Source organism: Microtus pennsylvanicus, chromosome 1 (genome assembly GCF_037038515.1).
Source record: "Microtus pennsylvanicus isolate mMicPen1 chromosome 1, mMicPen1.hap1, whole genome shotgun sequence".
In the NCBI taxonomy this organism is placed as follows: domain Eukaryota; kingdom Metazoa; phylum Chordata; class Mammalia; order Rodentia; family Cricetidae; genus Microtus; species Microtus pennsylvanicus.
In genome coordinates, this window is record NC_134579.1 from 27431380 (window position 1) to 27455053 (window position 23674).

At 36.6% G+C, this 23674-nt stretch overlaps 1 protein-coding gene across 1 annotated transcript; it reads left to right on the forward strand.

The window, feature by feature from the left end:
* The first annotated feature begins 22989 nt into the window (after positions 1–22989).
* Positions 22990–23154, forward strand: LOC142838630 (keratin-associated protein 20-2-like). The gene has a single exon (XM_075954170.1). The coding sequence runs from the start codon at positions 22990–22992 to the stop codon at positions 23152–23154; it is 165 nt and encodes a 54-aa protein (XP_075810285.1).
* Positions 23155–23674: the final 520 nt, after the last annotated feature.

The following is a 23674-nucleotide window of genomic DNA, read 5'->3' on the forward strand; positions in this document are numbered from 1 at the left end:
TCTCAGATGATTCCTGAGCAAGTCACCAACCTATGAATGTCTGAGAGTCATTTTATTGCTTTATTTTTTACAGTAGTATTTGGTTTTACCCTACTTCCCTGGGCAATCTAATCTCAGATTATTTGTCAACCAAGTAGTGTGGAGTATGGATTCTACAACATAGTGAGGATCTTAAGTCAAATATTAGCTGGTTACTCCCACGAGCTTGGTGCCACCACTGCCCTAGTATATGGTGAGGACAAGACACCACTGCAGATCGAATGGTCTGGGACTAGGCTGGTGTTTGCCTTTCTCCTTTGGGAGTGTGCAGAGTACTTCCTTGTACTGAATATGTCAGCACATAGGAGTGAAGGCTCTATGTAGGCACCAGCTTGACTTCTCTCCTCGTACTGAATATGTCAGCACATAGGAGTGAAGGCTCTATGTAGGCACCAGCTTGACTTCTCTGTGTTCTCTGAATTGTGTAGCCGTTGTCATCAGCAATTGGGTCTTAACAAAAGCGGGGGTTGTTTGGAGGTTCCCATGGATCCCTTTGGTCAACAACTCAATTAGCTATAACCAATCCTTGTCCTGGATGTTTCTGTTGAAAAGAGATGTCCAGTTGAAACTCTGTCTCCTCCTTTATTTGGTGATTCCATTTATATCCCTTTTATACGTGTATATATTTTACAAAGATTCTATTGTAATAGATCTTTATATTACCCATCACATTACTCTTAATTTTAGCTGTCTATGCCCTATTCCCTCCCTTGTCTCCTTTTCCAATTGAAGTTAAAGTTCCTCCAACACACACACACACACACACACACACACACACACACACACACACCCATAGCTATCTACTCTATTTACCATTCCTATCTATCGGCTCTCCAATAGTCCCCTACTCTACCAAACTTCTGTGGCTCTATGCATTGTAACTTGGTTAATATTGACTTGTCAGCTGGCATCCATATATAAATAAGTACACATCCTATTTGTCCTTTTGATTGTTTTTAAGTCTTACTGTAAAACCTGGAAAACTCTCCTCATATTTCTGAAGACTGCTAGTGAGTATCTTCTAAGCCTAAGAAAGATTATCTCCTAGATGCAGAAGTTTCACCTTATACCTTGCTGAGCTGAGACTACTTCTGAAACCTCTTTTTTTTTTAAATCAAGTCATCTGCGTATATATTATAGCTTTCTGTTTAGTATTTTATCATTCTTTTTTTATTTTATTTATTTTTTTATTAAAAAAATTTCTGCCTCCTCCCAGCCTCCCATTTCCCTCCCCTCCCCCTACTCCTCTCCCCCTCCCTCTCCAGTCCAAAGAGCTGTCAGGGTTCCCTGCCCTGTGGGAAGTCCAAGGTCTTCCCCCCTCCATCCAGGTCTAGGAAGGTGTGAGCATCCAAACTGGTTAGGCTCCCACAAAGCCAGTGCGTGCAGTAGGATCAAAACCCAGTGCCATTGTCCTTGGCTTCTCATCAGCCCTCATTGTCTGCCATGTTCAGAGAGTCCGGTTTTATCCCATGTTCTTTCAGTCCCAGTCCAGCTGGCCTTGGTGAGCTCCCAATAGATCAGCCCCACTGTCTCAGTGGGTAGGTGCATCCCTCGCGGTCCTGACTTCCTTGGTCATGTTCTCCCTCCTTCTGCTCCTCATTTGGACCTTGGGAGCTCAGTCTGGTGCTCCAGTGTGGGTCTCTGTCTCTCTCCCCATCCATCACCAGATGAAGGTTCTAAGAAACCTCTTTTATACATCAAAACAGAGTGGCCTCAAGGCTGATTATCAAATACCATGTAACTGATTCATAACTTGACAAGTTGAGGTAACATTAAACAAAGACCCAAATACCTATTCAAAAAAGGTAAAACCATAACCTATACCAAAAAAATGTCACCAATATCCAAACTCTAAATGCGTAAATACCTCAAAAACATAAGCTATGAATAACCAAGACAATGTGTCTCCTTCAGAAATTAGCACCCAATGATAATGGTCCATGAGAAAAGCAGCAAAGCTAGACAATGATTCCAAAATAGCTATTATAAACATGTGCAAGGAATTCAAGATATAAATAAATGCCTGAATAAAGATGATAAAACAGAAAGAGTTGAATGAACAATGAAAATAATTCAAGATGGGAAAATAGAATTTCTCATGAATAAGAATATGTACGGGTAGATTGGTGCAGCTTTTCGCCTTAGCAATAGACTCTCTGAAGAAAAGCCAAATTGAAATAAAAATAAAAACCCTCAGGAAGTCAAGCAATTGGATCAAGAGGAAGAGACATTATAAGTCTTGAAGACAGCTACAGGAAATAAATCTCACAATTAAAGAAAAGTTGAATAGTGAGGAAACCCAAAAAGGGAAAATGCAAGGGCTCTGGAAGAGCATGAAAAGAAGACAAAACTACAATCGTTGGGTCTTGGAGAAGTAGAGGAGGCCCATTTCAAAGGCAAAGAAAATATTTTCAACAAATAAGGGAAGAAACAGTCCTAAATCTAAGAAAAGCATTACCTATCAAAGTGTGAGACTTTGAGAAAACCAAATAGATAAGACCAGAAATTTAACTCCTCATGTGACATATAAATCAAGTCACAAAATGTGCAGAGCAAAGAAGGATATTGAAAGCCTCTTTCTCTTGAAGCCCCGCCCACTTCTTCCTTTTGGACTGGTTGTTCTATACTTGTGTTGTCTTGTAGGCGTGTGTGAAAGTGTTATGCAGGTGTTCGTAGTTGTTGTGTGTTTATTACTGCCACAGGCATATCATATCCAGAAGACAAAAGTTCCCAGTATGCATCTCCATGTTCCAGCTTTTAAATCTGTCTAGCTGCTCTTTGGTGATGTCTATTGGGTCTCAGAGTCGGTGTTATAGATGTTTCCTTTAGGGTTAAGCATTCAACCTCTCTTGCCCTCAGTACTTTGATATATTGATGCTTTGATGTTTGGTCATTGGTAAAAGTGGCTTTTTAAACTAAGGCTAAGAGCTGCACCAATCTACCAGTACAAATATAGAGCTCTTTAACTATATGTTTATTTAGCAAAAATTTAGTAGTAGAATCTTCCCTGGTCTTTTGAACAAAGTTAATATCCAAGGCATGTAGTCTATTCCACAATGTAAGTTTAAAATTCAACCAAGAATGTGATTGTTTTCCTCTGGGACAATCATATAATAACATTCATGCGCAGTCAATGGACTCTATTCCTGTGAAGAACCATGCATAATACATGCTCACTTATTCTTACAAACTAAGCTGCAAGTGCTAAGCAATAATTGGCATTTAATGACTAGAAGAGAAACTTTTTAGATTAAACAAGTTTATTAGAACATCAGAGAAACAAATTCTACCATCAAAGTCAATGAGGCTTTTGCTCTGTTATCATCATGATGATGCAGAGCTGTGAGTTTGAAGCTGAATTTCACTTGAGAAGTAAATTTCGGGAAATAGGGCAATGCCATACAGATCATGACGGACTTCATTTCACTGCAAGATCCTCTTCATCCAAGTGTCAGGTTCAGAACACTTGAGGTAAGCCTAGAGATGTAGGTGGAGCATTGAGAGTCTCCCATGGTGCCTTCAGTAGTAAGAGCCAAATCCAGATCCATAACCAGAGCCATATCCACAGCCACAGCCACAGAGAGAGCGTGAGCCATAGCCATAGCCACAGCCATAGCCACAGCCCAGTCCACGGTAGCCACAGCCATAGCAGGATCCATAGCCACAGCCCAGACCTCCATAGCCATAACCCAGGCCTCCATAGCCATAGCCCAGGCCTCCATAGCCACAGCAGCCATAACCTCTGCCTCCATAGTAGTTTCCGTAGTAGCCACACATGGTGCTGGTTCTTGAGGTTGTTCTTGGTAGAGAAGGAGTGTAAGAGAGTTGAGTCTGTACAGTTCTTCCTGTGGAAAGGGCCTTTTATATGCTCTCAGTGTGGGTGGGATCCACCAAGGGCTCATACCATTGGCCATATTTCCAAAACAATTTGAATAATTAGTTGAGTTGATTTTACATATGGCATTGGAGTTATTTTCTGTGGTTGAACCACATCTGAATTACCCATGAATCTTCAATGTGAGTCAAGGACTCAACATCAAAATAAAAGCTATATTAAACCTGTAAATTGTAGTTTTGTATCGAGGTCTTTCAGTAGTAATTAGCATTTTTAATACACAACTGTGACCTGCTTCCAGCAACACAAGTTTGGCTTTGCTCTTGTTCATGTGTAACAGGTCAGCTGGAGTTCCTCTGTGCAGCATTCTCTAATGTTTCATAGCCTCTTACATGCCCTTAGGGAGTCTTTTCTTTTATATGTGAGAAGTTTTATTACTGACATTCGTGAAGTCCCAAGGCAATAGTTTAACATCTCAAACAGAAGCCTGAGACGCTTGATATTTTTCTTGTATTTTTCTCAATAATTGATTTTTTACTCTATTTTTGAAACACCAGATTTTTCTGCCCAGTTTCAATTTCTAATCTGAATTTGAAAATGAAATGTTTGGATCACATTTTACTTATAAAATTTAATTTTCATGGAATTGGTTTCTTTAAATTTTAAGACCTTATTTCTGAATTGTGGCACAAAGACAAACATAGGTGTTTATTTATATAAAACAGTAATTCTGACAAAGCTACATTTTCCTGAAACCAGGTAGAATTTAACTAACCAACTAGGAGGTTTTTTTTTTTAAATACATGATCTGAGATTAGAGAAACTGCTAGTGTTGGTCTATCTCTAAGTTTATATTCCTTGCACAGTGAGCTTACACCTTTTAGTAAGGATTTTAGACATTTTTTTTTATTTAGAAAAGGAAAAAAAAACAAGTTTCCGCCTCCTCCCAGCCTCCCATTTCCCTCCCCCTCCTCCCACTCTTCTCCCCCTCCTCCCACCCTTCTCCCCCTCCTCCTACCCTTCTCCCCCTCCCCCTACTCCTCCCCCCTCCCTCTCCAGTCCAAAGAGCAGTCAGGGTTCCCTGCCCTATGGAAAGTCCAAGGTCCTCCCACCTCCGTCCATATCTAGGAAGGTGAACATCCAAACTGGCTAGGTTCCCACAAAGCCAGCACATTAAGTAGGATCAAAACCCCGTGCCATTGTCCTTGGCTTCTCATCAGCCCTGATTGTTCGCCATGTTCAGAGAGTCCAGTTTTATCCCATGCTTTTTCAGTCACAGTCCAGCTGGCCTTGGTGAGCTCCCAATAGATCAGCCCCACTGTCTCAGTGGGTGGGTGCACCCCTCGTGGTCCCGACTTCTTTGTTCAACTATGTTCATAGCAGTATTATTTGTAATAGCCAGAACCTGGAAACAACCTAGATGCCCTTCAATGGAAGAATGGATGAAGAAAGTGTGGAATATATACACATTAGAGTATTACGCTGCGGTAAAAAACAATGACTTCTCGAATTTTGCATGCAAATGGATGGAAATAGAAAAAACTGAGTGAGGTAACCCAGACCCAAAAAGATGAACATGGGATGTACTCACTCATAATTGGTTTCTAGCAATAAATAAGGGTCACGGAGTCTATAATTGGTGAACCTAAAGAAGCTAAGTAAGAAGGTGAACCCAAGGAAAAACATATAGTTATCCTCTTGGCTAAGGAAAATTGCTGGGGAGAAAATTGGGATCTTGGGGGTGGGGTGGGATGGGGGTAAGGGGAGATGGGGAGAGAAAAGGGAGAAGGGGAGGAAGGGGGGAACTTGGGGAAAAAGGATGATTGGGATAAAGGAAGGTTGGATAGGGGAGCAGGGAAGCAAAAATCTTAGTTAAGGGAGCCACCTTAGGGTTGGCAAGAGACTTGAACCTAGAGTGGCTCCCAGGAGCCCAAGGCGATGTCCCCAGTTAGTTCCTTGGGCAGCTGAGGATAGGGAACCTGAAATGACCCTATCCTATAGCAATACTGACTAATATCTTGCATATCACCATAGAACCTTCGTCTGGTGATGGATGGAGATAGAGACAGAGACCCACACTGGAGCACTGTACTGAGCTCGCAAGGTCCCAATGAGGAGCAGAAGGAGGGAGAACATGATTTTAGACATTCTTAAAATATGCTTTCTGTATTTAAGAAACCAATTTTCTCTTCTTTCTTCCTGTTTTGAAATGAGGCCCTTAGTCTGTTGCACAGATGGTCCTAAGGCTCCTAGTGTGCCCAGGATTGCCTTTAACTCAAGACAATCACCCTGTTTAAACCGTCCAAAGTCTGAGATTACCGAAGACAACCACCCTGTTTAAACCGTCCAAAGTCTGAGATTACCGAGTATAGACCAGCACATTCAGCTGAAGTCATATCTTTACCAATCAAAGCAGTCTAGCATTATCCCAATGCCCAAGTACCTATCTGTACCTAGCTCAATTCTGGTAATCAAATTAGCCCACGTACAGCACCTAGAAAATTCCCAGTCGATTAGATGTATGGGAATAATGTTTACTGATATTATTCATTCCTACCAAAAATATTTTTTTTTTAGTATGAACTTTACTAGAGAGTTTTGGATAAGCAATCAAGCTTCATTGAAGGACTTGTATCATTGAAGCTAGAGGAATAAGAAATTTTGTGTACCTAAAAGTAGAGAAGTCACACTCTGGTTTTCCCATGGAACCCTGTTGACTGTGGTCTCTTGCCTCCCAAGCAGCCTGATTCACAATGAGCAGATGGGTCTCCATGAAGCCACCACCTGGAAAGCAGACTCCTCTACTATTTCTAAGAACTAGATTCAGACTCAGAAGAAGTAGAAACAAAGACTAGGTAATAGAATTACCAGTTGACATGGGAAAACATTTAACTTCAACAGAGGTCAGCATAAGATGGATGAAGGTGTTCCCCTCAAACCCTAACATACCACTGCATGTCACAGTCCACATCAGGAGGGTGGACAGTGAGGAAATATTTAGTGGACAGATAAATCACTGGACTGTATCAAAATTATCTAGAAGTACAAAATAGATGTTTTATTTTCTATTAGAAATGATACAGTGAAATACAGCTTGGTTAAGGACAAAAACTAAACCATATACTCATCCACACAGCTGTATGTGGCAAAGATGTTACTTTGGTTCTGCAATTAAGGAAAAATGAATTCATCTGTAAGATATAGTGGGCAATATTAGATGACATACGACAGACAACCTACAAAGTGATGAATTTCTGCCTGAATTGGCACAAGAATTTGAGAGTATTAATAAGCTGAGAACAATTTGCATAGTTACTATACTATCATAAAACCTCATTATGGAATTTATATTTGACCTTCAATGAGAAAAGTCTTTAAAACTTTTTCAAAACCTGGTATTTAATACATATAATTTGTAAAAATCTTGACCTAACTGTCCAGGAATCTTGGCCATAAAGGCTTGATTGCACCTTATAAAATAACAGATTTATGAGAGTTTTGCTGGCACCGTTCCTTGTGGTTTATGCAAAATAAATTCTACTGGAGGTAGCCTCACTTGTGATTAGCTGCACCTACCTGTGAAGAAGTGCAAAAGGCTGTGTGAAAATGTTGATGTTCATGTAGTAGGGAGGTCATTTGTTTGTTTCCTGACTGCTCAGCACCAAAATAATCCCATGAAACTTAGGTTCAGGAGTGTTTTTAGATGTGTATATTGGGATGGGGCTTCACAACTCAGCATACTGATTGGTTGTGAATTTCCTTAGTAGTTTCTGTTGCAAAGAGAAGTTTCCCCAGTGAGGGGTGAGAACTGCACTTATCTTTAAATTTTATAAAACTGATTAATGCATATTTTAAAATGTCAATTTGAATTTTTAAATAGTTAAATATCAAAATTATAACTTACATGATGACTTTTTATGGTATCCAGTGATTTTATAACCAAAATCTTCCAAACTCACTATTCTATACATGCCAACACTTTCCTTGAAGAAGTGATATGTCTATAATGTTCTTAAGTCCTTAAAAGGTAAATTTGTTTAACTATAAGATTACATAATGCTACATATATGTCTGTTCTGGATTATGCATGGTGTTTATACATTTTACTTACACTTATGTGATAATCAATAGTTTAATAGTTTATGAGGGAAATGTCATATAACAATACATAAATAGATTTTATAATGATTCATTGAAGCTAATCAACACATTTACCCTCTCAAATACTAAAAATTTATTATTTTGTCTGCTTTGAAATATACATTATTACAAACTACAGTCACTGCCCTGTGCAACGGATCTCCATAGCAATGTATTTTGTTCATGATTCTTTAAAAATATCATGGGAAGGGATAAATGCTTCATTCAACAAGTATGACTAAGTCTTCTTACTTTGATTATAAAAAGTACAGTGGCTAATTCAATTCAAAATTCATTTCCTAATGCTATAATTCTCTATAGAGTAATTGACACAGTCTGCAATGGAAATACCCCAGGCTACTACTTCCCCATTCTTTATACCTATATTTCACTTATAAGTTGAATCACAGTCCAAAATTTAAATTCCCAGTGAATTTTCTAATTCTTTATTTCTTATATCAGTGTATGTGTCACAAGGTGAACTTATTTTAAAGAAAATATTAAAAATTTCTTTTTTTTACACAACACCTTCAGTTAAGCCATTGTTGGCTGGTTAGCACCACTAAGGATCCAGGCTAATTCTAAACCATGTGTCATTCTTTAGAGGCTATGACATTCATATTAACATTAGACATGGTGACACTAAAAAGATAAGACTATGACAACCATGCTTTATATATACATGTGCAAAACAGTTTTCCATTGGTATTTACAAACATTACTGATATTCATTCATAACCCAGTTAAACAGTATCTCACATGATAGTTCCACTTTCTGTCAGCAATGTTAGAGTTGTCTATGTTGCTTTTGAACAATACTGCAAGTCGGAATCATTGAACTCACAACATTCAGAGACATGTAAGCAGTTTATTCTGCCTTACTTTTGTCATTTCTCTGTTTCTGTAGCAAAGGCACTCAACACACACCATAGACACATGTGTCATAGCCTCCTAGTTCTCCAGTTGGAGAACAGTATTTCAGCTGAATTCAAAGGTATTCATATTCTTCTGGTTTCTTCTTTGTTGAGGAATGCACCATGTTATTGTCTTATTGTGGTGTTCTTGACCTGGCCAATGAAAGTGGGGAGAGGAATGTTCTTTTCTAAAGTGACAATGAAGAGCAATGTTTCTGAGTATCTGACATACGATGCTAACGATACCTCTGATGTAATTAACACCTGTTTTGCAGCACGCCTAGTATTTAAAACTGCATTAATTCATTTTAAGAAACTTCCAATGAGACAAGTTAGAAAATGTATTTACTTCCCCACTTAAAAAAATCCTTTTTCATTATATCAGCAACTGATGTTAAAATGTTTTCTTCCTAACAGATTTTCTTCCCCGAGTCAGCAGATTTTCACAAAGGTACTTATATTCTTTTGTGCTGCTTTTTTCAAACTAAACTCTGCTGCTTGCTCTTCATCTTTCCAACCAGTGTCAGTAGCAAGTGTTTTTAAGAATCCAATTAAAAGGATCATGTTGAAGCTGAACCAATTCACAGTCTGTCCTATAGGAGAGGCAGTGTTCCTTCACTAAGAGATTTTTTCCCCTCTGTGTAAGGTATTTGTTTCATTCTGACATCTTCTGAACAAAACTCAGAAAACTTGTATATAATCTTTGGCTCTATGTGATAATTATAGGCAATTTTAGGAGCTTAATTCATTCCATGTAGAATGGTTATAGCAGTAGAAAGCTCTGGACCCTTTGCGTTTAGCAAATATCATCACAGATCAGCACCCGTGTTTCTACACAAGGAAGCCTTCTCTTTCTCTAAAGAACTTGAAACACTGAAAGCCAAGTCATTGACAGACCAAACAGAACAAAGTAAGCAATGATTTTGAAAGAGGATAATTAACCCCACATAGTGCTATACATGCAGCACACTCTGTTGGTGTCTCTTTATCTCTTTAGGTGCTGCTGTATTCCTGATCCAAGGACCATTTTCAAAAGACAAAAAGAGAGTCAAAGGCAGCTGCTGGAGATCACCCCAATACTCCAGGTCCAGGAGACAAAGTACAAATTTAGAGAAAGCAAGTCCCTCAAATGAATGAAAATGCTCTAGGCACCTGATTGCAATGCTGAAGTGGCAACCTGGGCTTGGTGAAGACAAAGTTGATATAGTGTGATAAAAAAAGAGAGAGAAAAATCAAGTCACTTAACGTCAAGATGTCAAGTTCCATTCTGATCCAGAAAAATGTTATGATTTCAATTTTCTTTGTTGCTGAATAAAATTCAATTGCACAGAAATGCCACGACTTCCTCATTCTTCGATGGGCATCTATGCAGGATATCTATTTCTAGCTTTTGTGAAGAGCCTTAACAATATTTAAAATTAATTTCAAATATGAAACAACACAAAAAGTAAAACAAATAAGAATAACTTACTAGAATCTGATGATTTAATGTGAAAAGATCGACGTTTTAGTATCTCATAAAAATAAAATGTGTGTGATTAGAATACCTGTCTAGGCACTAAGTGCTCACATAAGGAGCTCATTATCTTTCCTTCTAAATCCCTTAAAATTTTATCAAATAATTTTCCATAACTTATGTAGATGCAGATTCATAAATATAATGACTTACAATTCAATTCATCATGAGGCTAGTGGCTAAAAGTAAAGAATATGTGTGCAGCCTATGAGAATTTTTTATGTAAAGAAGCATGATGATAAGGCTTTTCTTCATGTAGTAAATTATGAGTGAAGCCCTTCTGTGGTTTGTCCCACCCTCTTCTGATAGGGCATTAAAGTGCTGGAAAGGTAAGGTGTTCAGACAGAGGGCACTGTTCTAGATTTTTAACAAACATTCTACTTTCAGATCATATGTTATAACTATGGTGCCATGGGCTATGGTAGACTGGGCTTTGGTTCATCTATGGATGTGGCTATAGCACCTGGGCTCTGGCTATGGCTAAAGACAGGTATGGATATAGATATTATATCCCTTGCTGATATAGATGATATTTGACCTATGAATTCGATTGAGGAAAAAAACTAGGAATACTACAGCACTTTTATGTTTCCTGATCCCATGACTAGTGCTTCCCTTAGTTTGTTCTTAAATAATAGTTATCTATCTTGACTGACTAGGGGAAGAAAGAATAGTTTAAATGCTACATCCATCATGCTCATGAATATAATCATTTTGAGTGTCTACTTTTATGAAAACTAATTTTTCTTTTGCTTCTACTGTTAAAATTGTTATTTTACACAAAATGTGCTCAACATCCTTCACCTGATACAAACTTTAACTCATTTCCTATAAAATCTCTTACATTGAAAATACTATTCCTATGCTCTAACATTATGACTATGACCTTTCTTATGGGCACACCTGTGAGACAGTAGTTTTGTGATAGAAACATTGTCCTCACGAAGAATGATGCAAAGCACTCATTTGTGAGAATATGTTATACTATGGAAGTTGCATTTGATGAACTTGTAATTGCTTCAGTGATCCACACTGGTCATATTAAAATGTTATTCCATAAGCTAAACTTTTAACTGATGAGTAAAATCCCACTACACATTGGGTAAATTTTACTACAACCCTACACTTCAGGCTTGGACTATTTGTTTCTTTGTACACTACCTTTGAGAACTGAATGTTGTGCTTGTCCTGAACTCCTGTTCACCCCATTCTCCATGGTCCTCTGCAGCACAGGCATGAACACCACATCTTGTGTCTTATATTAGCGTATAAAGTGAGTCTCTTTGTTAACTTTGAAAGTCTCTGGGAAGTGCCACCTGACTAACACATGTAAGTGCCACATATAAAATCTCATGTCACTACTACTATCAAGCAGTAGCTTTGTATTCAATGTTCAAAGCTTTTCTTTGGAAGATACAAGGAACTTATTATTATTATTTTATTTTATTATTAGAAATAACTTTCTTCCAGACATAAAAAATACATTTAGCACAACTTCAACTTCAACATCAACCTGTTTAGGACTCATATTGAATTAACAAGTTCTGTTTTTTACTACCTTTATCATAAAATTATGAGATTGTCCACAAATGATTGATACAAACATCACAACTTTGAAATATCAATATGCTGCACATTATAAATTAATAATAAATATATATATATGTATAGTCAGTGCTAATTTCAAATTTATATTAATTTAAAAATTAAATTACGAGTCAGTAGAGTGTCGATTTTCATAAAATATTTGTTGTGCCTCATTTTCTCATCATGTGAAACATTTCTAATACTATATCCTTGTGTACTTACAAGGATCTTTCAAATATCTGTCTACAAATACCACACAGTCCATCCACCATGAGAGAGACATACAACAATTTTAAGAACACAAAGCCATCATTCCTTGATTCAATCATGAATGAAGTATTCATGATTCAGCACCAAGGACAGTTCCTGCAAGCCATAAAACTTATTTTTATTTTTCCATAGATGAAGCAGAGGAAAATAAACCAATTAACTAATTAGCCCAGGGCACACTTCGTGAATATTTTATGTGATTTTCATGCTTTAGAATTAGAAGCACATGAGAAGCATACCTATTAAAATGTTTATGCTTTATCTCTCCCTGGGGCCCTGATGGGTTTGCCCAAATTATCTACTCAGATCAGAATTCTTGCAAAAATAGGCCTAGATAATAAAATAAATTGATTAATACTGGAACATATAGAATTTGAACCTCGCTTTTGTTCATCCTGTATTCCTAGGGCAAAGAACATATGCTAAGGATGTATGACAATTGCAATAAAAGAATCATATTGTCTACTTAATTGAAAATTATTATATTGACATGACACAACTAAATTCAGAAAGACAAATACTGCAATTTTTTCTCATATGAATCCTTGGATTTCTATATATATATTATATATAGTATGTATTATATATGTATATAATATATATTATATATAGTAATTGTTATATTATATACATATTATATTTGTGTTCAGTTATGTATAGGGTAAGGGTAATGTCAGAAAATTAGAAAAAACATAACTATAAGTGAAAAATGTTTTAATATGGGAGAAATGAAGAAAAGAAGGAAACGCTCATACAAGGTGCATCAGAGCAGAAAGAGGACTGATGGCCTAAAAGGGAAGGGCAGAGGCAGGAGAGTGGGGTGGGAAAGCAGAAGCATAAAAACAAACTGCATTGGGCAAATGCCACAATTAATCTCGGTGCTCTCTACTAAGCTCAAAACTAATAAAAATATTGGTGGTGTCTGTTAGAAATAAAATAAAATAGAATTGTTTTCTTGGGCATATTTGGAAAAAAACTCATTGATTCTTTCCTATGTTGCTCTGTAATGTCTTTCTTGGAAGAATTGATTTATAGCTTCCATGAAAATGCAATTTTTAAATAAAATGAAATAGCATTTTATTTTCATCATTTCTTTGGTTGTTAGGTACAACTTTGGAATGTTGAGGAAATTCTGGTATTTTCAAGAAAAATCATAACAGAAAAATATTGACATGAGAAAGGTATATATTATTCTTGGAGTTGGGGTTTCAGAACTGTAAACTTGGATTTTAGGTGACAGCTTCATTAATGAGTGATAGTCTAAGGTTTCAAACATTAAATATGCCAAACCCCATAAGATGTATAATTTCATGAGTTTTAGTAAAAGTCCAAATAATATAATTAACAAAAATTTATTTTTTAAATCCTTAAATACAATTATTTACATTTTTGAAAAGGGATTCACTTAACAGACCACTAAAGTGTTATAAAACATGTCAAAATGGTTATGGACAAGTCCAGGATTCTCAACCCTACACACAGAACTAAGGAATACTGAGCAAAAGAAATCACCATTTGCTGTGCTCTTCCCAGGAGCCATATCTCTTCCTGTCTCCACTTCCCTAGTGCTGGAATTAGATTCATGTGCTTCCAAAATACTGGAATTAAAGGTGTTAGCTACCAACACCTGACTCAGTTTCTCTTTCATAGTGGATAAATTTTGTGTAGCTCAGTGTGGCTTTGAACTAACAGATATCCATCTGCCTCTGTCTCCCCGAATCCTGGGATTTAAGTTGTGTTCCATCTCTGCCTGGTCTCTAGTGGCTTAGCTCTACACTCTGATCTTCAAGCAAACTTTATTTGTTAAGCAAAATACCACTGCAGCACAGACTGGGCAGAATATATTCATAAATACATATATGAATTATGCATATAATACATATGTATCTAACAACAATTAATGAAAGAGAACAAAGGACCTATGTGGGAAAGTTTGGAAGGAGATTAGAAAAAAGGATATATGATATAATTATACTAATCTCCAAATTAAAAGAAGAAATGAAAAAAGGAAAACTATTATAGGATACTTTGTGTGTCACTTTATATAATAAGATTAAAATGAATACATATATTCCAGGAATAACTCTTGGTATGCTGGTGATCAAAGGGATATGACAGATAAAACAGTTAGAGCTCAGAAAGCAATATGACTATATGACCTATATGACCACATATTCTTGTGGGTGTCAATTATGTTCACTGAGCCTCATAACTTTGGCCAACTGAGAGACTGTACATATAGCCTGAGACTTTCAATGGGATTACTAATAAACATGGTTGGGCGCCACCATAACTGCACTTGAAATCCCCTAAGGAGTGAACTAGCAATTTTGTATGTCTCAGTTAGAGACACATATTTATTTGTTGAGAAATCATCAACAGTTTCACTTACTCTCAGCTCTTTAAGGCTGTGATAATCTTAGGGGACTGATAGTGCAGCATGCATTAACAACATGAAAACGGTATGAAAGTCTGTGCGTGACTTTGAACTCCAATTTGGAATACACTGAAGGTAAAGTATGTGACATTAAAAAATTGCAAGAAAACTGCTGCTGAAAATATGGGGTGGGAAAAGAAACCTAAAAGAGAATATAAAAGACCAAAAATAAAACCGGGCGGTGGTGGCGCATGCCTTTAATCCCAGCACTCGGGAGGCAGAGGCAGGCGGATCTCTGTGAGTTCGAGGCCAGCCTGGTCTACAAGAACTAGTTCCAGGACAGGAACCAAAAGCTACAGAGAAACCCTGTCTCGAAAAATAAAAAAAAATAAAATAAAAAAAAGCCCAAAAATAAAACAAATTAACCTACAGCAGAGAATATCACAGGACTAAACCATGTGCAATTGCACAGAGGTACATCATGAGAACTGGCCAGCACTCAGGAGATTTCATTTTATTTGAAGTCTTGCAGTGTGATGAACAGCTGTTTATTTATTACTTATTTATTCACATATTTTTCATTTAAGACATGGCTAAGATCATAAAACATTTTTATATTCATTTTTTGTGTAGCATTGCTCTTTTAGAAATTTTCCTGTGTGTTCTCTAGTCTATACCACAAAGAAGTTTCCTAAAACATTTTCCCCATTCTACCATACTTATATGTTGATTAGGTATATGGAATAGCATTTTATATACATTCATATTCATGTACAAAACTAACTGAAATAATACCAGTAATGCCCCCAATACTCATGTGAGATTCATATCCTACCATGAAATAATGCTTTGTGAATGAATACTTCTGCAGTGACTTCACAAAACCATGGCTATAATTCCTTAAAACCTCCAACAATTTCATCGACTTGAAGGAATACTAATGCTCACAAATAGCATGTAACTAAACTCTAGTTCTTTTTTCGTCATGTAGCTGCTTTCTCATCCAGCATTGGATTTTATTCACTTCTTATATTCCCTACTGGAAACCAATGGGAATGGACATTAACATTTCAACTGGTAGGAAGCCAGAATTTGTAATTTTAATTTTTCTGAATAGTATTTTTGGGGAATTTACATTTTGGGAACTTGATCTTCAGAGACAAGACATATTATGACTGCTTTCACTGAGTGAACATGTCTAAAACCAATAAGACATAAGCAGTGGGAGAAAGTTCGTCTTCTGGTTAGGAAACTCTGAAAACCATGCTAAAAGGTGAATAAATATAAGAAATAATAAAGACCTAAGCAATTTCAATAAACAGTCTTCCAAAGTGGTATATTTAGATCTTAACATAATATCTGGACGGCTGAAGAGATGGCTCAGAAGTTAAGAGCATTGCCTGCTCTTCCAAAGGACCTGAGTTCAATTCCCAGCAACCACATGGTGGCTCACAACCATCTGTAATGGGGTCTGGTGCCGTCTTCTGGCCTACAGGCATACAAACAGACAGAATATTTTACACAAAATAAATAAATAAATAAATGTTAGGAAACATAATATCTGGAGCAACTCATAAGAACTTCATAAAGATCAAGTTGATAATCAAAGTAAAATAAACCATGGATAAAAAGAAAAAGAAAATTGTATTAACCAAACTTGCCAATTATGTAACTCAACATAAAAATTGATTCATCAACTCATACATTATTTATGTACACTCACCTTAGAAAATGGAATGTTTATCACCATATTATCCTACTGTGTTTTATCAGTAAGCTGCACTCTACAAACTGAACATTAAGATGAAACTATAGCCATTGGAAAGGCTATAGAAAAATGTTTGAAAATATCCACTCCACTTCATACTTTCACTATACTTTACAATCAAGAATTTGCAGGAATCAGGATTAATCATGATTTGCTTTTGTTGGTATTTATCTTTCCTTGGTGAGTGGTTTTAGGAAAATATCCCAAAGATGCAGTAAAATCTTACAACTTCTAAAAGTCATGAATCCTCTAGACTTTTGCAGCAACTATAATATGTGTTTGGCCTCTTCTGCAGTTAAATTTTTTATGATCATCTCTCATTGGTTGAAGAGAAACACATAACCCAGAGGCAAATATGTTCTAAGAATTCCTTCCTGGTAAATGCTTAGGAAAGGGAAGAAATAGTACTGGGTGGCCAGATACATGACCACTCAGTTTTAGTCAAATCTACAATGCATTTCACCTTCTCTACACAAAATCTGCATGTGAATGGCACCAGTAAAGAATGTCTCATATATTAAACTGATTGATCAGACATTTATTATTTATCATTCTGTCTTCTTAAGAATGCTGTACAGTTCCCATGTGTGATGAACTCTCCTTTGTCTCCATGAAATTCCTTCTGCATCTCCAGGTAACTGCCAAGTCAGACAAGCCAAACGGTCATAACTGCTTTGCATTTGCATGCCTGTTTCTGACTAATTCTATTATTGCTGACTGTTTCTGATGCAAGCTGAAATAGTGGCAAGATTCTTAAAATCAGAATCCGGAGCTAATCTAGAAGCTTCCCTTCTATGGACTAGGCTTCACAACACCAGAAGAGACTTTAGGCTATATGAAATGAAAAGTCGTTAAAACACTCATTTAGGTATTGCTCCTGAGAGCTAAAAAAAAAAAAAAAAAAAAAAAAATTCTTGCCAGAGGAGATATGCCCTGTAGCACCATAGTGGTATAACTTTTATAGTGGTAACCACCCACTTTTGTATTGACTCAAGGCCCACTCTTTACCTAGTTCCATACAACCTGATGAAGTACTCAGAACTGGAAATTCAAGGCACTAAAAAACAAATCATTACTGTTTTTACACAAAGGTCACATTGCCAAACTGCTGAATGACTTCTATGGTTACTCATATTTAAGCACATGTTTAAAAAAAAAAAAGACCCAAAAGTTAGTGCCGCGCACGTTTGCGAGCTTCAGGCAAGGGGGTGGAGGTTGAGGAAACACACGCAGAGACAGACCAATACAGGGACCTCTAATCGCTGCTACAAAAGCCCTTCTTTAATAGCACCATAGAGGCTTAAATACCCTGCAGTCAATGGCCAACAGGTGAAAATCCCATCCTCTGATCCTCTAGGCAAGGCACAGCTTTTAGTAACTTCAATTAGAAGGCTCTAGACAGGGAAGAGCAGCTGAAGGCCAGCACCCAATGGGCCCCACCAAGTTAGAATCGACATGTGTAAAAGAGCATATTTCTTTCTGGGTCTGGGTTATATCGCTGATAATATTAAAAAATTGTTGTGTGGATCTAAAGAGATAGTTCTCAAAAGAAGAAATATAAATAAATGGTCAAAAATATTTTTCAAAATGCTAAACATCTATGGCTGAGAAAGTGGCTCAGTACTTAAGAATTCTTGCAGCTCTTAGAATGGACTCAGGCTGAGGTCTGAACAATGACATGGTGACTTACAACTGCCTACAATCACAGTTCCAGCAGCCCTTACACCATCTTCTACCTATGACTTCTACTGTCTTATAAGCACGTGGTCCACATACATTCATTCAGACACACACATACACACACCATGCACACACACACACATGCAAAAATACATAAAATAAATAAATGTTTTTAAATGTTCAACAACCCTAGCCATTAGAAAAATACAAATACCAATTTCAGATTGCATCTTATCTCAGTAAGAATGACGAAGATTAACAGATAGATAACAACAGATGCTGACCCAGGTGGGGAAAGAAGCACACATTCACTGTCTGTGGGTTGCAAACTGAGGCCGCCAGTATGGGAATTAGCATAGTCTAGAGGCTCCTAAAAATTTAGAAGTAGATCTACCATATGAACCAGATATACCCTAAAGATTCTATATCCAACCACAGATACACCAGCTTATCCATGCCCATTGCCAGTCTATTCACAATAGCCAGGAAATAGGGAAAGAAGTCTGGATCTCTATCTGCTGAAACATGGACAGCGAACATTTGGTGTATTTACCCAGTAGCATATTATTCAGATGTCAAGAGAAATAAAAGTTTTCAGAGAAATGAATGGAGCTGGCAACAATTATTTTGGGTCAGGTAGTCCCTACCTTGTCTTATTTCCCTCCACCTTCTGTCACCAACCTCTCTTTCCTACAAGGCCCTTTCTCACCCCTCTCTCTCTCTCTCTCATTATCAATTTGATTTTAATGAAGTTCATCTGTGTGAAAAGGTTTTAGGAACTATCTGTCTGTCTGAACTTGGTGGACTCAGTATTAAATACAGAAAGGGAGACAATGGCCATCAATCCTCTAGGATCTATCAGTAGCCAATGGTTCATCAGGAAATAAGCATCCCACAGACTATTACAACTCTATAAAGAATATAAAGATATATCTAAATGCAATGAGTCCTATCCAATATAAAGCCCTACAAAAATATGTTTTTGAAGCATTTGAAGAAACTTGAACATGAATTAAATTGTATAGGATGCCAAGATTTGTGTGAAAATGGAATTATGACTATACATATATATGAAACTTCTTCTGTAATAAAACACTTATAAAAATCATGTCATGAAAAGCATTGATTTTAAAAATTTATACAGGAATATGGAAAGCATATGACAGAATATTGACACTTATTAAATCCTTAGGATATGTTTGTGAAGCTCCACAGTTTAATATACTGTTATGCATGCATGAAAGAGTTTTTAATAAAATAAATAACGATAAACAAAAGTCTGCAGTGTATAAGTATATGTGCATGTTTGTGCATACACACACATATATAATTCAATGAGAAATATTAAAACTAATATATGTAGTGTTTATTTTCTCTTTTACCTCAAGGCCTTTTAGCAGTAACTTTCTGAAAATCCTTTCTTTCAAAGATATGCAATCTAATCCTGTGATGATAGTGGGCTCACAATAAAAATATTAATAAATTCCCTAAAATCTTAATCCTTATGCTATATAATAAACAATATAATATGAATTCAATTATAAACACTTATTGAATAAATTATGGTTAATCACAATGAAAACTTTTGGGGTTCAGATGATGGGTGAATTTGATTTCATTGATGTAAGCTTCCTTTATATGCTTAAAAAACCAGAACAGAATTTTACTGTAACACACAATGAAATGTATCCATTTGGTGTATACATTTGCTGATATTGTGTGTCTCTTTTAATGGTTATATTTATTCATCTAATTCAAGATTTTACAAAAATACTTTGGTGTGCCCTTTTTGTTCATGGCATGCCTTGCCTTTGATGTATAGATCTAGAGAGGTTTCCGCAGAGGTTGTCTATAGTGGATTCATCTGGCACAGAATCTGGAGCATAGTTTTGTGCTCAGAAGTTTCTGTTGCTCCCAGCCCCACAGCTGTTCAGTGCCAAAGATACACACAGAGGCCTACATTATAAACTGGTTGGCCTATTATTCAGGCTTTCTTATTAACTAACACTTACATCTTACATTAACCCATAATTCTTTTCTGTGGTTTGTTTGGTACCTTTTTCAGAGAGACAGTCTCATCTTGCTCCTGTGTCTGAGTGACAACTGAAGACTGATTCTTTCCTCTTCCCAGAATTCTCCTCTTCTGGTCACCCTGCCTATACTTCCTGCCTGACTACTGACCAATCAGCATTTATTAGACCAATACAAGTGACAAATATTTAAAACAGCACGGTTTTATCTGAGTGAAGATTTGCCTTCACGGGGCACAGTCTTAGATAATATTGAGAAAGATCAAAAGAGGTCCACAGTCTTCCTGTTCCACCATCACACAATGAGCACACATGTGACAGTCAGGACAGCACAGCTACTGTAAAGTCAAAATAATGGCATAAAATGCAACAGAGTATCAACATCTATAACCTCACATCAACCTCAAGTTGGCTTGTAGTTTGAGTATTAGCTACAGACACAAGCACATAAAAGGAAAGGCTACATAATTTGAAGTTACTAACCTGAAGAAATTCATTTTCGTTTTATTTTATTATAGAAAAACTAGTTATATATCTCATATTAGGTTCTTTGGAAATAGCTTAAACTTGTCCAATTTTGTGTATATTTGTGCTTTTGTTTTTCCTGTAACAACTCCTCCTTTTATACCTGCTCTAAGATTTACCATGAGAATTTGAACAGGTGTTAGTGAATTTCTCATTTGAATACTATTTATCATTTAATGTATAAACCATTATCTTAATATATACTAGGTATTTGGCAGGTTTGGTTGAACTAGAAATTATCATGAAGGACAGGGATTTGGAGGTCCTAATAGACTCCGGGTCTCCTCATCTTTCTCGGCTTCCTGTCTGCAATGCTATAAACAGCCTCTGCATACCTGTGCTTCCAGAGCAATCTACTGGTGTAGGAGGTCTATGTGTCTATGTCTATGTGTCTATGTGTTGCTTTCACTGGTTGAATAAAGAAACTGCCTTGGCCTTTTGATAGGGCAACACTTAGGTAGGCGGAGTAGCCAGAACTGAATGCTGGGGAGAAGAGTCAGAAAGAGCTGTCATGGAGTCGCCAGAGTCCGACATGCTAAATCATTCCCACTAAGCCAATACCTCGTGGTGACATATAAATTATTAGAAATGGGTTAAACCAAAATGTGAGCATTAGCAAATAAGAGGCTAGAACTAATGGGCCAGGCAGAATTTAAATTAATAGAATTTCTGTGTGATTATTTCGATTATTTGGGGTGTAAGCTAGTGGGGTGGCTGGGATGACAAGCAGACCGCTCGTTCATGTTACATTCTACGGCCATGTGCTGGATCATCTAAAAAAATGTGATATACAATAAATAATTCTTGAGGTAGAGAAAGCTCTGCAATTAAGAGCAGTTAATAGTTAGTTCCCACCACCCACATTGAACAGCTCTCAACTACCTGTACCTCCAGTTCCGTGGGGTCCTATGTTCCCTTCCAAACCCTGCAGGCAAATACGCTTAGTGACAGACATTCACAAAACTACACGATTGTACACAGAATAAAAATTAGGAAAAAACACAAACACATCCTCAACACAATGAGTTCCCTTCATTAAGTTGTTCTGTTAGGTATTTGGTCAAAAAAAAAAAAGAGAGAGAAAAATTTAGCAATGAATAGTTTCTACTTCAAATATCTCATGAAGAATCCAAGCTCTTTATTGTTGGCTTCTAACCCCTTTGTGCATTTCAGGTTCTAGGAGAATTTAGATTCTGTTTTCCTAATGCAGATATATTGGTGGCATCCATTCTTTTCCTTAACTTTGCATATTTTAATTAAATCATTTTAATACATAGCTTGATATTTTAAGTGGCTTTGTGATTATATATATATACATATATATATATATATGTATATATATATATATAAAGTTAGAGTTAGAGACAGTGTTCAGTGGCTAAGAGTTATGGATGCTCTTACTGGAGGATGCAGGTACAATTCCCAGCACACATACAACAGTTCACAACTATCTGTAACTCCAGTTTTAAGAGATCCACAACTCACATCTGACATTGTCAGGCACTAATCCTCGTGACACACAGGCATATATGCAACAAAAACCTGTATACATAAAAATAATAAAATAATTTTTAAAATTAAGGTTTATCGAAGTAGATATTGGATGACTGACTCAACAAGAATGAGTTTCACAGTTACACCTACAATACCTTTACATAGGCTCACAAAGAAAAACTTGGATCTTGTACAATTTTTTGGGGGGGATTTGCACAAATAAAATGGTGTTTTATGTTCCAATGGTTTTAAAACAACATTCAGGACAACAATGTACTTAGGAATAGATCTAGATAAATTAATATAAGATGACAACTTGCGACCATTATTGATGCTGTAAGCAATAAACAACATCTTCTTCATGAACAAGAATTCAGAAATGTTCTCCTACAAATAAGCTCATGAAAAGTAACAACAACAATAACAAAAACATGAAAGCAAGCACGAAGACCTTTCTATGGAGTAGTTGATACTAATAAACAACTGTAAAATGGAGAAAACTATTTAATGACATATCATCTGACAAAATCATGTGATACATTCTCTGCTCTAAACAAAGAACAATCTAGAGTCTTGAAAAATGAAAGGATTCCACATATTAACCATTGGATGTTAATGTAGAAGCACATTCATCTCAGGTATGAAGCCTTGAGTATCCAATAAATCATGGAACTCGTGATGCCTCTGAAGCACAGTGGAGAGGTGCCTGTGGTTTCCCCAACAACAACTCAGGTGTATAAAAGGCTCTGGGCAGATGGTGACACCAAGACTCAACCTACCTGTGGTTCATAACTGAACGATCCACTCTAACAACATGTGTTATTACGGCAGCTACATTGGAGGCCTGGGTTATGGCTATGGTGGCCTAGGCTATGGCTATGGTGGTGGCTATGGTGGCTATGGTAGCTATGGTGGCTATGGTTATGGCTGCTGTCGCCCACTGTGCTATAGAAGGTACTGGTCCTATGGCTTCTACTGAGAAGATTCTGTAGCTGCTAGGCCTACGAATTATAACCAGCTCTCTAATTTGAAATATCTCCAAGTCTTAAAACCAGAAAGATTTTAATGGGTTCAAAAGCATTATTATATTTTCAATTATCTGTGGAAAATAAATGAAATTCAATTTGTATTGTTTCATCTTTATCAATAAGATAGTAGGACAGTCTGCAAAAACTTTCTTCTGAAAATGTATTTAATCATATGTAAACTACATCAAACTTGATTCCCAACTTATATGTAAGATAGATTTACATTGTTAAATAAACCATATTTATTTCAAGCATTGCCTTGCTCTTGCCTTAATAGTTATCTACAGCAGACTTCCACATATATTTTGTATTTGTTTACCTCTGGAAATGAGAAAGAAAAGAGAAAAATGAACTGTCATTTTGTGATCATTAGGATTCTAAAAATTATTGGGTCAAAAATATCAATTCTTTTTAACAAACCCTAACAGTTTGTATTTACATGTCTTTCGATATCCACCACTGTTCCTCAAT

Coding starts and splice junctions, on each gene's coding strand:
- LOC142838630 (XM_075954170.1), top strand. CDS start 22,990: ATGTGTTATTACGGCAGCTACATTGGAGGCCTGGGTTATGGCTATGGT.